The following is a 14825-nucleotide window of genomic DNA, read 5'->3' as shown; positions in this document are numbered from 1 at the left end:
TGTTCCAATAATAATCTTTCATTTAGTCATTTCGGATTATCCATTGCACTCAAGACTTCTGCTGTGTGAATAAGGATCTAGAATCTGCTTCATGGTTCTTTAAATCTTTTACAGATAGATTTAAAGCAACCTTTAAACCATGCCTTCTGTATTCCTCTGTAGACCTTCACCTGGTTTTCCCTCCCTTAGACACAGTCAGTTGTTTCTGGAGAACATCTGCTTAGATCTCTGCCGTTTCTGTGTGACCATTTAGTTTTTGCATAATTATCTCTTATTTACATGAAAAATTTACAATTAAATTTTTTGAGCAAACTGTAACTATATTTTACCTGACAATAGGTGCAATCTATTTAGATCTAGCCCACAGTGTCATTTGTGCAAACAACTCCAGTGCCAATAGCTCCCCCTTGTGGAGAAACTTTAGCCTCTTGGCTAAGAATAAGTTAATTACAAGCCAAATTCCTAAGATGTAAAATTAGGGTTTTGTGTGGCATTTTCCAATGGATCAGTGATGCACTTCAGGTGCTTCGTCTAGTATCTGGCTCACCCTAGTAATGAACTGCATAAAATCTCTCAGTCACGACCAGTTACTACTCCTCCACCCTCACCGTTTCCAACCAAAATATAAAAGTGTGGAAACTTTTTGAAGATCCCTCGTAGATTACTGATTATTTGTCCCATCTTGTGGTTTCAGAGTCCCAATCCCTCTCTGACGTTCTGCGTGAAGACCCACGACAGACTCTACTACATGGTGGCTCCGTCTGCAGAAGCCATGAGGATATGGATGGATGTGATTGTAACGGGAGCAGAGGGCTACACGCAGTTCATGAACTAAAGACTGGACGAAATGTTCAAGTGGAAGGATCAGGGAAACTTCAGATCAATTCTTCTCCTGTTTACTGGCCCGGTCGTTTCCAATCAAGAGGAACAGTTTGTATTTTATTTTGTATTGTTTTTTCGTTCTTTTTTTAAATTAGTTGTATATTCAGTTCATCTGTACAGATACACACAGTTTTTTTTTACACCTTAAATAGTTCTTACAAGTCAAACTAATCAGAGATGCAAACTATCATTGTTTTTGTGTATTTTTTGGGCATCAGAGATCCTTCGATGGTATTTTGATTCTTTCGGTTTGCATGACTCGGCTGTTCCTCAGCTATTCTACATTACTAGGTGTTCATGTTTTTTAGAAGTGTTTTCTGTGCTTCAGGTGTAATGTTGCCAAATCTCTGACTTTGTGGCTTTGACTGACTGATGATCAGAGCTAATAATTATACAGGTCGCACATGTAGAGATGAAAATATATATCAGTAAATATATTAGTATGTATATCAAATGTTTCTATCAAGAGTTTTTAGAAAAACATCCGGTATGACTGAACCGAAAACCTCGATCACCAAAGCTCAGAGGCTCCTGCCCCCCAGTGTACGTGTAATACTGAGGCCCTTATTTACAAAGATTGTGCTTGTGTACAAAGTGTCTGTCAAAGTGTTGAACTGTTTTGTCTGTTGCGTGTGTTTGCTGTCTTGGTTGTTACTTAAAAGTTTAGGGTACAGGGTGAAGTTGGAGCAAATCGATTAATTTAGCTCCTATATGTTTACCTACAAAGTATAAGCATATTTCCGAGAATTAATAAAATAAAATTGGAATTAAGGGCACATAAGGGCAGGTAATAATCTGATGTGCAAGTAGGCTTGCCATGATTCTGAAATTTTTGCTTAAGATTACAAGATTTTATTAACAAAAATGTATGAATGTATGAAGAGCTCCCTCTTGTGGAGAAACTCCCACCTGGAAAAACTGAGTAAATAAGCGCAGTCCATAAGTTAGGTCCATATAATAGTCCATAATTAAAATATTATAAATTAATGATTTAATAAGGTTAGAAGTAATTAATTGCTAATAAAATCTGGCAGCAATGCCAGCAGTAAAAATTTAGCGAGACTGGCGACAAATCATGATTTATTGCTGACTGGCTTATGCTCAATGTGTGACTTTTTTTTTTTTTTTCCATATTTAACGATAATAGATTCTATTTTTTTAATTTGAGGAGTTTTGAGTTCTCTCAAGATCTTGCCTGGCAGTTGTAGCCTAGTGGGGCAAGTACTGGACTAATAATCCAAAGGTCACTGGTTAAAGCCCCACCACTGCCAGGTTGCCACTGTTGGGCCCTTGAGCAAGGCCCTTAACCCTTAATTGCTTAGAAACTATGATGTCATGGTACTGTAAGTCGCTTTGGATGAAAGCGTCTGCTAAATGCTAAATGATTTTAGCTAGCTCACTAAAATCATAAGATTTTCACAATCGGTAAGAATACCGAGTGATAAACCTTGATGATCCCAGTTTAAATCTCACCCTGGACAATTACTCAAACTCTGAAATTAATTCTATTTAGGGCAGTTGTAGCCTAGTGGTTAAGGTAATCAGAAGGTTGCCACTGTTGGGCCCTTGAGCAGGGCCCTTAACCCTCAGTTGCTTAGATTGTATACTGTCACAACTGTTAGTTGCTTTGGATAAAAGCATCTGTTAAATGCCGAAAATGTAAACTATAAATCGACCTTTCAAATATCTTTGAAATGCCGTGAAAAATGTCTTTTATTAAAGTATTCTCCACACAACCACTTATCGTACACAGTTCTGTGTCTTGTTGCGCTCATGAATCAGTGTTTTGTTAACAGATTTGTAAATCAGGGCCTCATTGTAACAAGGGTAAATGATAAAATACGGTAGTCGAGTCTTTTTGCCAAGACTAAAAATGTGAGTTTTCTTCACTGCCACCTGAAGTCTGAGTGAACAAAACAATCAAACAAACAAGACAAACTTTTCAAGCCTCATAAAACCGATGCAAATCATTCAGTGCCTTGATTTCCCTACATTTCATCACTGCGACTACCTGCAGGACCCAAACTATATAACGAAATATTGTTTACGTTTTGTATACGTTTCTATTCTCAGTCGGATCAGTCTGATGTATGGAGGAAAAGCGATGTGTGGTTCTAAAAGATGCCGTATCAGCTTTAATATGATATTTAAAATGCTAAATGAGACTGGATTCAGTTTCACTACTTTTTTTCTTTTCTTTAGTGTTTTTTTTTTTTTCAGCTGGTCATGTGTAACCTGAGATCCTGTTAGACTTCCACCAGGCTGAACTATGCTGTGATTTTTTTTTATGTGACTTGTTTTGTTTGTGTAACAACTATTCAACACGGCCGTCACACTTTCCCCCCTGAAATTCCTCCGTGTATTCGAGCGGCGGCCAAATACACTGACTCAGCATTTCTACTGATCCTGATTAGTTTGCCAATGTTTGATGTCCGATATTTCACCATGGCTGGATAAAGAACGTGAATACATCTCATCTCTGTCACACACACACACACACTCATGCTGACTCTACACTATGATGGTACTGTTCATGTGGCACTTTGGATGGACTTTTCCAGATTTATTAAAAAGAATAAGAAACACCCATTCTCTCGTCTCACCTTTATATGGATGTTACAAAAAATGACCTTCCTGGAGTTGGCACAGCATTTTTGTGCTGGTTTGTGCTTAACTTGAATTGCAGTGCATGTTACAATTATGTTACGAGATTCCGTGTTTGTGAATTTCATCAACGTTTGAGTATGTATGGCACTGAACTAGCATTGGTGTGTCATCTGGTGACTTTTACCTATGCAGATTTTGTTAATAAGTGATTTTCTGGCTGTGTCCAAAATGCATCGTACAGTAGTGTTCAAAAAAATAGCAGTGATTTTAAAAAAGTGAATAAAGCACAAAATCATTCTATTCTACTCTAATCATTTTATTTCCATGAATGCAAATGCACTGAAAATACTACACTTTCAATTCTAAATCAAAACATTAACAAAATTGAGCCAGTTTGTGTTCATCATTTACAGATTATTAAGAAAAATGAATATTAGGCTGTTCAAAAAAATAGCAGTGCCAGCATTTTTCTCAAAAAAATTATCTATAAACTAAAAATGTTTGAGTTTTTACTTTAGTTTAAATTACTGAACTAATATTTAGTGGCAGAACAATTGTTTCCGAGATCTGTGTTGCATGGAGTCGACCAACTTCTGGCACCTCTGAACAGGTATTCCAGTCCAGGATGATTAGACTACATTCCACAGTTCTTCTGCAATTTTGGGTTTTGCCTCAAAAGAACGCATTTCAGATGTCAGCCCACAAGTTCTCTATGGGATTGAAGTCAGGGGATTGGGCTGGCCACTCTATTACCTCAATCTTGTTTGTAACCAAGATGTTTTGGGTCATTGTCATGTTGAAACACCCATTTTAAGGACATTTCTTCTTCGACATAGGGCAACATGATCTCCTCAAGTATTCTAATATATTTAAATTGATCCATGATCCCTCGTATGTGATAACTAGGCGTAACACCATGGTATGAGAAACATCCCAATATCATCATTTTGTACCACCATGCTTTACTGTCTTCACAGTGTACTTTGGCTTGAATTCAGTGCTCGAGGGCCGTCTGACATACTGTCTACAGCCACTAGACCAAAAAAATACAATTTTGCTTTCACCAGTCCACAAATGTTGAGCCATTTCTCTTTGGACCAGTTAATGTGTTCCTTGGCAAATTTGAACCCATTCAGGACGTGTCGTTTTCTTAACAACGGGACTTTGCAAGGAGTTCTTGCTGGTAAATTGGCTTCACTTAATCATCTTCTGTACTCACTGGTAACTTCAGATGTTCCTTGATCTTTCTGGAGGTGATCATTGGCTGAACCTTTGCCATTTTGGCTATTCTTTGATCCAATCAAACAGTAGTTCCACGCTTCCTTCTGCGTCTTTCAGGTTTTGGTTGTCACTTCAAGACATTTGAGATAATTTTAGCTGAGCAGCCTATAGTTTGCTGCACTTCTCTGTATGTTTTTTCCCTCTACAATCAACTTTTTAATCAAAGTATGCTGTTCATCAGAACAATGTCTGGAATAACCCATTTTACCCAGTATTTCAAAAGGAAATGTGCTATGACCAACCTGTGCAACATTTGCCCCCCTCCTACCTTAAATAAGGGCCCAAATTGACACCCGTTCTTCTACAGAATGAATGGCTTCACCAATTGAAATTCTCACTGCTATTATTTTGAACAAGCCCCTTTCAATCAATGCTTCGATTACTCAGAATGAGCGGCATGCATGTCCTAATTGTTGGGTTTGTTTTGTTTTCATTACTCTACTACACTTTCAAGTAAAATTTTTGCTATGTAGAAATAGCATTTCTACTAAAAACAGTGATTTATCAAGTTAATGGTGTTGGACTGCTATTTTTTTTAACACCACTGTATATGCTACATAGTGTGTAACTAAACCATTCAAAATGTTTTGAATTATACACCTGTGAACCTGATGTTATTTACATGGGGCATAAACAGCCAGGTCAAAAATATATTATATACTGTATATATATATATATATACAGTGTATCACAAAAGTGAGTACACCCCTCACATTTCTGCAAATATTTCATTATATCTTATCATGGGACAACACTATAGACATGAAACTTGGATATAACTTAGAGTAGTCAGTGTACAACTTGTATAGCAGTGTAGATTTACTGTCTTCTGAAAATAACTCAACACACAGCCATTAATGTCTAAATAGCTGGCAACATAAGTGAGTACACCCCACAGTGAACATGTCCAAATTGTGCCCAAATGTGTCGTTGTCCCTCCCTGGTGTCATGTGTTAAGGTCCCAGGTATAAATGGGGAGCAGGGCTGTTAAATTTGGTGTTTTGGGTACAATTCTCTCATACTGGCCACTGGATATTCAACATGGCACCTCATGGCAAAGAACTCTCTGAGGATGTGAGAAATAGAATTGTTGCTCTCCACAAAGATGGCCTGGGCTATAAGAAGATTGCTAACACCCTGAAACTGAGCTACAGCATGGTGGCCAAGGTCATACAGTGGTTTTCCAGGACAGGTTCCACTCGGAACAGGCTTCGCCAGGGTCGACCAAAGAGGTTGAGTCCACGTGTTTGGCGTCATATCCAGAGGTTGGCTTTAAAAAATAGACACATGAGTGCTGCCAGCATTGCTGCAGAGGTTGAAGACGTGGGAGGTCAGCCTGTCAGTGCTCAGACCATACGCCGCACACTGCATCAACTCGGTCTGCATGGTCGTCATCCCAGAAGGAAGCTGACGCACAAGAAAGCCCGCAAACAGTTTGCTGAAGACAAGCAGTCCAAGAACATGGATTACTGGAATACCCTGTGGTCTGACGAGACCAAGATGAACTTGTTTGGCTCAGATGGTGTCCAGCATGTGTGGTGGCGCCCTGGTGAGAAGTACCAAGACAACTGTATCTTGCCTACAGTCAAGCATGGTGGTGGTAGCATCATGGTCTTGGGCTGCATGAGTGTTGCTGGCACTGGGGAGCTGCAGTTCATTGAGGGAAACATGAATTCCAACATGTACTGTGACATTCTGAAACAGAGCATGATCCCCTCCCTTTGAAAACTGGGCCTCATGGCAGTTTTCCAACAGGATAACGACCCCAAACACACCCTCCAAGATGACAACTGCCTTGCTGAGGAAGCTGAAGGTAAAGGTGATGGACTAAACCCAATTGAGCACCTGTGGCGCATCCTCAAGTGGAAGGTGGAGGAGTTCAAGGTGTCTAACATCCACCAGCTCCGTGATGCCATCATGGAGGAGTGGAAGAGGATTCCAGTAGCAACCTGTGCAGCTCTGGTAAATTCCATGCCCAGGAGGGTTAAGGTAGTGCTGGATAATAATGGTGGTCACACAAAATATTGACACTTTGGGCACAATTTGGACATGTTCACTGTGGGGTGTACTCACTTATGTTGCCAGCTATTTAGACATTAATGGCTGTGTGTTGAGTTATTTTCAGAAGACAGTAAATCTACACTGCTATACAAGTTGTACACTGACTACTCTAAGTTATATCCAAGTTTTATTTCTATAGTGTTGTCCCATGAAAAGATATAATAAAATATTTGCAGAAATGTGAGGGGTGTACTCACTTTTGTGATACACTGTATATATATATATATATATATATATATATATATATATATATATATATATATACTGTATATATATAGTGCTAAAAGACACAACCAAAATTAAAGACAGAAAACAGTATAGTAATATAAAGCAATACAAGGTAGCAGGAACCCAAAAATACACCTTATTCTCGCTCCTGTATGAAGATTCAGATCTCTGCATCTTTGCAGAATGAAATGAAATGCTGGGGCGTATAAACTGGAAGTGGAAGATGATTCTGTTGCTGAGAAGGGATTTTCTGGCTGTGTCCAAAATGCATTAAATGTGCTACATAGTGTGTAACTAAACCATTCAAAATGCAAGATGAGACATTTAATAAAACAGTGTCTGATTTGGGACACTGCTGCTCTGAATGCTGACGTAACTTTTAATTGGCAAAGTACAAAAAAAGAAAATAGATTTTGATTTAAAAAAATACTATAAAAATACTATTTTGGAGTGTACTTGTGGGAATTTCGATTCAGTCAACAGAGCATTTGTGTGCATTTGCAATTAACATTCTGATTCACATTCACATGTTTAATAAGATCAGGACTCTGTGCAGGCCACTGGAGTTCCTCCAAACCAAATTTGTCGTGCTGGGCCAGGAAAGCACCTTCACTCAACTGTTGCCACAAAGTTTGAATCATATAATTTATTTTATTGAATTGATGTTATACACATGTAAGCAATGGGTTGTGGCGGCAAGACCTGAACTCATTAGTACTCATTAAAGGTGGTGTCCAAATACTTTTGGCCGACAAGTTGTTTCGGGTTGGTCACCACTATATGTGTCTAGTTGTTTATCTGGAAGTATAGATCAAAAATACATAATATTAATTTGCCAAACAGATAACATCTCTGCATTATTCTGACATTTATTTGCATCCGTGGGCAAAACAAATCATCGCAAGACTTCAAAATTGAGAAAAGTGAAGCCCAAAACTTTATACTGTCATATTAAATCATCACAGAGATGTGTTAGGATTACAGGTTCCTAAGCAAAACCTAATGACTTGGGAACTGCAGACAAACTGAAGTTGCTCTGCTTATACCGAAAGTGAAATTTTTAGGGTCTCATTAGATCAAATCAGTGCAACACAATCACAGTCATAAAAACCAGAGCCAGAATTCTACCCTGTATAAGGTAATGTCCAGAAGTGATCATTTTGCTACTGTTGTATCATTAAATGCTAGCCAAGTATTAAGGAACTGCCATGTTTTTATTAGTGAGCGTTTAAGATGCTTTAATAGAAATGTGCTTTAATATAAAGTGACTAGCTACAGAAATTAGTGTATCCCTAGTTTAGTAGTACTCTTGTTTTGATCAATTTTTTTGAAAGACCACTTTAATTTTGTTTGCATTAAAAGACCAAATCCACAACCCTTAAATCCACAACAGTATTTTTTATTTATACACCTGTGAACCTGAAGTGCTAAAAAGACACATTTAAACCTTAATGAAGACTAGAAATTGCATAAACAATACAAAGACATTCAGAAAACAGAATAATAGATCATATAAAAGTTCAGCAAAGCAATACAAGGTAGCAGGAACCCAAAAATACCCCTTATTCTCACTCCTGTATTAAGATTCGGATTCCTACACCTTAGCAGAATGAAATGAATTGCTGGGGTGTATAAACTGGAGGTGGGAGATGATTCTGTCGCTGAGAAGACACTGAAAAATTGAAATCTTACCTGGCAGGCACGCTTGGATCTCAGAAATAGGTTCACGTTGAAGACCTGAGTTGGCATGTGGGTGTTCTGGTCCAAAAAATGTAGATAATATGGAGCAGTGGCCTGTCAAGTCAAGGGCAATTAAGCCATGCAGAAAGAAGTATATGTGTATATATTTGTATATTGTAATAAATATGTACTTTTTATTTGCACTGGAACTTAATTACCAAAAATGAAATAACAAAACATGGTTGAATACTTGCTTTTCTCTCCTTGTAAGCTTTATTAAACAATGAAATCTTTTTTTAAATTAAATCTTGGTTTAAATTCTGTGATTGAGCACAGGGCTCCGACTTTCAGTCTCTAGTGAAGCAGTAAGAGGAAGTAATACCTCAAAAGCAAAGTTTTAAATGTTACTCTACTTTCTACAGAAAGCCAGTGAGTCCCCACGATCCCAATACAGAAGTTAACTATAAGAACTTAAAATGACCTTTTTGTTTAATTCCAATGTGCATCGTTCTAATTTGGGTATTTCCAATTTCCCTGTACTCTGGCGCCCCCTGCTGCCTCATGACACCCTGCCGGACCAAGTAGAGCCTTAGGCTAGAACACGGCTCCCCAGACACGTGTAAAGCTGTCACAGGATGGTTGACCCCTCATCCGGCCTTTCCTGACTCAGACACGGCCGTGTCTGTGTGTGTCAAGTGGCCGACCAGTCTAAGCACTGATGGACTTAAACATTAGACTGCTGCTCCAGCTAAGCACCAGAGGTGTGTTCTAGACTTAGACCAGACTTAGACTTTATTGTCATCATGAGAGCCACTTAATAAACAAAGACACATATCCACAAACACAAAGGCTTTGTAATGGACAGGTGGATTTTCACAAAATAATTCAACCCGGTTGGTGTGCAACTAAATTTGAACTAAAAATAAGGTTAAAGCCGGTAGGTTGGGTGCTGCTTTGCATTAGGGTCCTAAGAACCTGGTTTTGAACCTCCGTGTCTGTCTGTGAGGAGTCTGAGACATTCTCCCCATGTAACCAGGGAGCCTGCAGGCAGCATTAACTGATTAATTCAGATCCTGGTTGCGTATTATTTATCCCAATAGCAAGATTAAACCACAGTTAAACCACAGGTAACTACTGCAGATTCATTATAAATAATGTAAAAATATATCAAGAATATAAGTCATAATTACAGTAAATTTTTTTTTGCAATCCAATGTAATTCAGTGTTGAGCAAAAAATGTAATCAGAGGTTTAAAAGTCCTAGCAGGATGTTATAGGCAAATTTCTCTGATTGTTACAGACTAAAATGCTTGATTTTTTGTAGAAAGAATATATTTTGAGGCTGGGCATTACAATAAAATTTCCCAAATTACACCACAGAAGAGCATCCGCACTATCGACTGGAAAACAGGAGTTTAAACCCCAATGATGCAATAAGCCAACCATCCAAACTATATTTTGGTCACTTGTCAATGTGTAGCAGGCAGAAAAAATGCCTACATAGGCAGCTTCTTTACAAATGGATTGCTGGGGTAGGGATGTTATATTAAAGCTTTAAAAATGAAAGCTCTGTGTATATAAAACACATAAGGTTTTAAATGTTATATATTAAATATTAGCAAATTTTAACACTGTGATGTCTGATACACCTAATAGTACTTTAGGTGTCTTTTTGAGATGTTTTTGCTCCTCATTTCCATGTTTCAAGCCAGGATTAAGGTATATGATTTTTTTTCATCTGACTGCTGGCCACCTTCAGGCAGCAAAAACTGCACACCCCGAGAGATATCTGATTACAAACAAGTAATATAAAATCAGACTAACACCACAATGGCCATTATTAGCAGCACTGAATTCCTTTAAGAGCCGCGGGCACTCGCAACCTTGTTTGGTAATGCATTCCATGCACTAACCATTAGACGAAAAGATTAAGAATATTTGGCGATACTTGCATTCAGCTGCATGGAGCTGTCAAAACTGGTACAATTTAAGGAGAGTTAAGTTATTTATGCTTGCCGGCTTGTTTGAGATTCAAACAGCATTCGCAGCATTCTGCTTGACCTGGCGGCTCACCTACCGCTTATTGTGGATGAGTTTACCCACTGAGATAAAACATTTCTTAGGGTTCTGCACAAGCCCAGAGCTACTAAAACCTTTAGTTGTGCAGTGTATAGTCGTTTCATTGTTTTAAAAATATATGAAGAAGTACTGCTATTAGTCTGGTCCTCTAAATGCTAGCACATAATCACTGTTGATTTACCGTGCGCCACAAAGACTGAGCCGAGATATGCTTCAAAACATTCAAACTGCCTGAGGGGGAACTGTCAGGCTTTGTTTTTTCTCTGTTTTCTCTAATAAAATTAGAATCTTTAAAATCTGTCTATGTAAATTTAGCTTAAAATCAATTTAGTCCTGAGTTTGTTTGAGTGTGACCAACAAAATAAACCCATTTTATGATCCCTTCAGAAACAGAATGAAGGATCTGACAGGGTGTTGCTCCTGCTTCTTGTATGCAGCTAACTTACGAGCAGCAACTGGCTAACAGTAAACAAAACTTCATAAAGCTTAATTATAGATTTAAACCAAGTGAACACATTATATGAGCAATTTAAAACAAGTATACATGTGAGAACAAGAACACAGTTCTAAAAAACACAGAAGAATTAGGCAGCATAATATTTCAGCTCTTGGTCAGGAACTAACTTAGTGCTAGCATTGGGCTAACGTACAGTACATTAAACTCAAGACCTTTATTAGAATTTGCAACAAACTGATCATTTTATACAATAAGATGCATTTAAAAGCACAGATACATGTTAGAGACAGAATACAGTGATATAAAACACTTAAGATCTGACCTGGTATTGCTCCTGCTTTCAGTAAGCAGCTTATTAAAGATAGCAATGCGCTAACAGTAAATAAAACCTGAGAGCTTCATTAGGAGGAGCAGCAAAATACTGAGGAACTGAGGAATAGCAAGGGGCTAACTCCAAACCCAAGTGCTTTAATATTCCCTAAACAGACTGTAAGTAGATTACTTAACTCATATAGAAACGTAAATTGCCTAATACATTATTAAAGTTACAATTTGAATCCTGACCTGTTTTACTGCAATACAGTTTAGTACTGATTCAGCACTGAGTGAACACACGTGTCAGTTTATCAAAGTTGTCAGTTTATTAGGTTTTGTTATACATGTAATCACAAGGTATTTTATTTAAATATTGCATAAAATTTTTTTGAAACTGGGCACATGTTAACAATGGATCCCACAGAAAAGCATTTTCCTATTGTCCCAAAGTCTCAGATTTGGACTCCAATAATGTATAATCAACACACATTAATGACTGGGCAGATATAATTCAATAATTTTTTGCATGCTGCCATGATTGTGTATTAAAAAACACAAACAAAAGGTGCAGTTGCTTACTTTGTGAAACACAGCATAAAGGAATGGTACAACAGTTTAAGAAAAACACATCTGGAAAGAATTTAGAAATTTCACCATCTACAGTCCATGACATTATTAAAACTACAGATAAATACAAATACAGCAGATTAAGAATACACATTGTTATACAAGTTATAAAAAATAATAGCTTAGTTTAATATCTTGTTTTTTTACTGTATTTAATTTAATACAGGTCTGTTTTTTTTTGTCCCACTGTTTTTGGAATTGAGGTTGTATATATTTATAATGTAAATACAATAAGGTACAATTTCCAAAAAAAGCAGCTTTGAAACAATAACATAGGTGTCTATAATTATCCTTTTTAAGACATGATGATATATATAGAATATGGTACTGCCAGACCTTCAGAGATGTAAAATTCAAATCCTCAGTATTACTACATTTCTAACGCAGCTCTTTGTTTTACAGGACCAATCATAATACTACTGGACCTTTTTTTTTAATATGATACCTAATTGCCTTATTCATCTCCACCCAGCTTGGACCTACAATATTAACTCTTTTGCTAATGCTCTAATTTGATTCTATCTAAATCTAAATTCATTAGTACACTAAATTATTATTGTACATCCTGTATACTCATCTTACAGGATCCCATAGGCATTCTTATTACCCTTAAATACTGAACCTCATTATCTTGTCAAAATTACATCATAAAAAATACAGCTTTAATTTTTTTAAAGCAAATATACTCACCGTTATCCGACCAAATACCTTCTGAAGTCATCATATTGTGTTTTGATACCATTGCATCAACCAATTATCCTCAGGGCTTTCTTTATTTTGTGGTGTGTAAATTCTGTTTTTATGGTTCTGCTCAGTTTTCTTTTCACCTTTTGGTTTTTAATTTTTAAATTCCAGCTAATCAATGAATGAAACCATGAACAAATCAGTAAACAATAACTATGTTTATTTCAATACCCCCACCTCATGAGAACAATTCACCTAAAAGGTTGCATACACCTGTTGCATACAGACAGTATACACCCGTCCTAATAAACGATTAAAATTTTCAACCACACCCAATGTGCATAAAATCTGTTATTTAAAGCTAAAAAAAAAAGTGCTTCCAAATTTGCGGCAACATAACAGAGAAAGTCCTTTCCTGTACCAGCAGTACCTGGCACAGATCTCTGACCTCAACTCCAATGAACATCTTGGGGATAAATTGTAACAATGACTGAGAGCCAATGCTTTTTGACTGAATTGGCTCAAATTTCCAAAGACACACTTCAGAGACTGTTATAGCTGCATGGGGGGCTTTAGATTAATGTCTAATGTTTTAAAATAGGTATCCAACCATCCCATGGTCAGAGGTCTAGTCTCTATTTTTTGGTACCATTTCTTTCTTTTTTTATATTTTTTATAGCCTTTGAAATCCTGTAGATTACTTTTATAATCTTGTCATAATGATGTTTGCATTTCTGCATAAGATTTCATTGTGAAATTGCTTCTATTTTTTCTCCTGTCTGATTAAAAAGCCTAAATAATTTTGATGCTGAAAATGTGAAATCATGACGGAATATTAAGGGGTTAAATTATTCTTATACTGTGTTATGATAGCATTGCATCAACCAGCTGTTTTGGTTTAAGCTGGTTGTTTAAGGCGGACTGTGCCGGTTGATGATGTGGGTTTAATGTTCGTGTTTTGCCATTGGTGACTTGTGTTAGTTCTCAGAAAAAAGGAAAGATCGAGAAACCTTAGTTGTCATTTAAATTTTTTTTATCCAAAGTGAGTTACAGTTTACAGTCCAAGCTATTGAGGGTCATGGGCCTTGCTCAAGGACCCAACAGTGCCAACCTGGAAGTGGTGGGACTTGAACCAGCAATCTTCTGCTTACTAGTCCAATACCTTAACCGTTAGGCTATCTGCCCAACTTGTCACAGATGGCATATTGTGACAACCAGTTATTAGTTCTGCACTACCCGTGTTCTGTCCACCTTTTCCAGTGGCTCTGTTATGCTGTGGTCAGTTTGTGCATACCTTTGGTCAAATAGTGTAACTAATGTAAATGTATTATGTGCATCGTTATTTTTGTTGGAGTGGTAGAATCTAGAATCACAGGTGCAATGCATTAATACCATCCAGACAGGACACTTTCCCATCGTAGAGCAACCATACGTCCTTCAGACACATACCATCATGTCTGTTTGCCAATAGCACCACTGAAGATTGGAACTCTTGATCCCAGCAATAGTGAGCCAGTGCAATTTACCATTGTGCCAACTGAGCACCAATTCCTTTTGCATTCATGCATTTATTTATTCATTTTCATGTTTTTACCATCGCTTTATCCTGTCAGGGTCTGGATTCCTTGGAGTCACTAGGCAAAATGCAGTAACAACAGACAGGACGTCAATGCATCAATAAAAAAAGAAAAAAAACAGGGATCAAACCTTTGCACTGTACTCTTATACAGACATGCTTGACATGTAACTTGTTGTAAAATGTTGTTGCTGCTGCTTTTGTTGACAGAACTTCACTGATGTAACACGTCTTCATCCAGATTTTGACAGTGATGCTATAGACACTCAGACTTCTCATCACTCAAGTGTTCATCCCGTCTTTCAGAAACAACCTTCCTCCTCTTTATTTTATGGCGTTGTGTCTATC

General features: G+C 37.4%; 1 protein-coding gene across 1 annotated transcript in view; it reads left to right on the top strand.

Annotated features, from left to right (window-relative positions):
- phldb1b (pleckstrin homology-like domain, family B, member 1b) overlaps positions 1 to 3471 on the top strand; it is a 53328-nt gene extending 49857 nt beyond the window's left edge. Inside the window, exon 24 of the mRNA XM_063016631.1 lies at positions 695 to 3471. Coding sequence (XP_062872701.1) covers positions 695 to 835 — 141 coding nt within the window. The 3' untranslated portion in view covers positions 836 to 3471. The remainder of the gene's footprint in view (positions 1 to 694) is intronic.
- Positions 3472 to 14825: the final 11354 nt, after the last annotated feature.

This window comes from Trichomycterus rosablanca, chromosome 20, assembly GCF_030014385.1.
Source record: "Trichomycterus rosablanca isolate fTriRos1 chromosome 20, fTriRos1.hap1, whole genome shotgun sequence".
Taxonomy (NCBI): Eukaryota; Metazoa; Chordata; class Actinopteri; order Siluriformes; family Trichomycteridae; genus Trichomycterus; species Trichomycterus rosablanca.
Note: the sequence above shows the minus strand (reverse complement) of the source record. Positions and strands in the feature narration are given on the sequence as shown.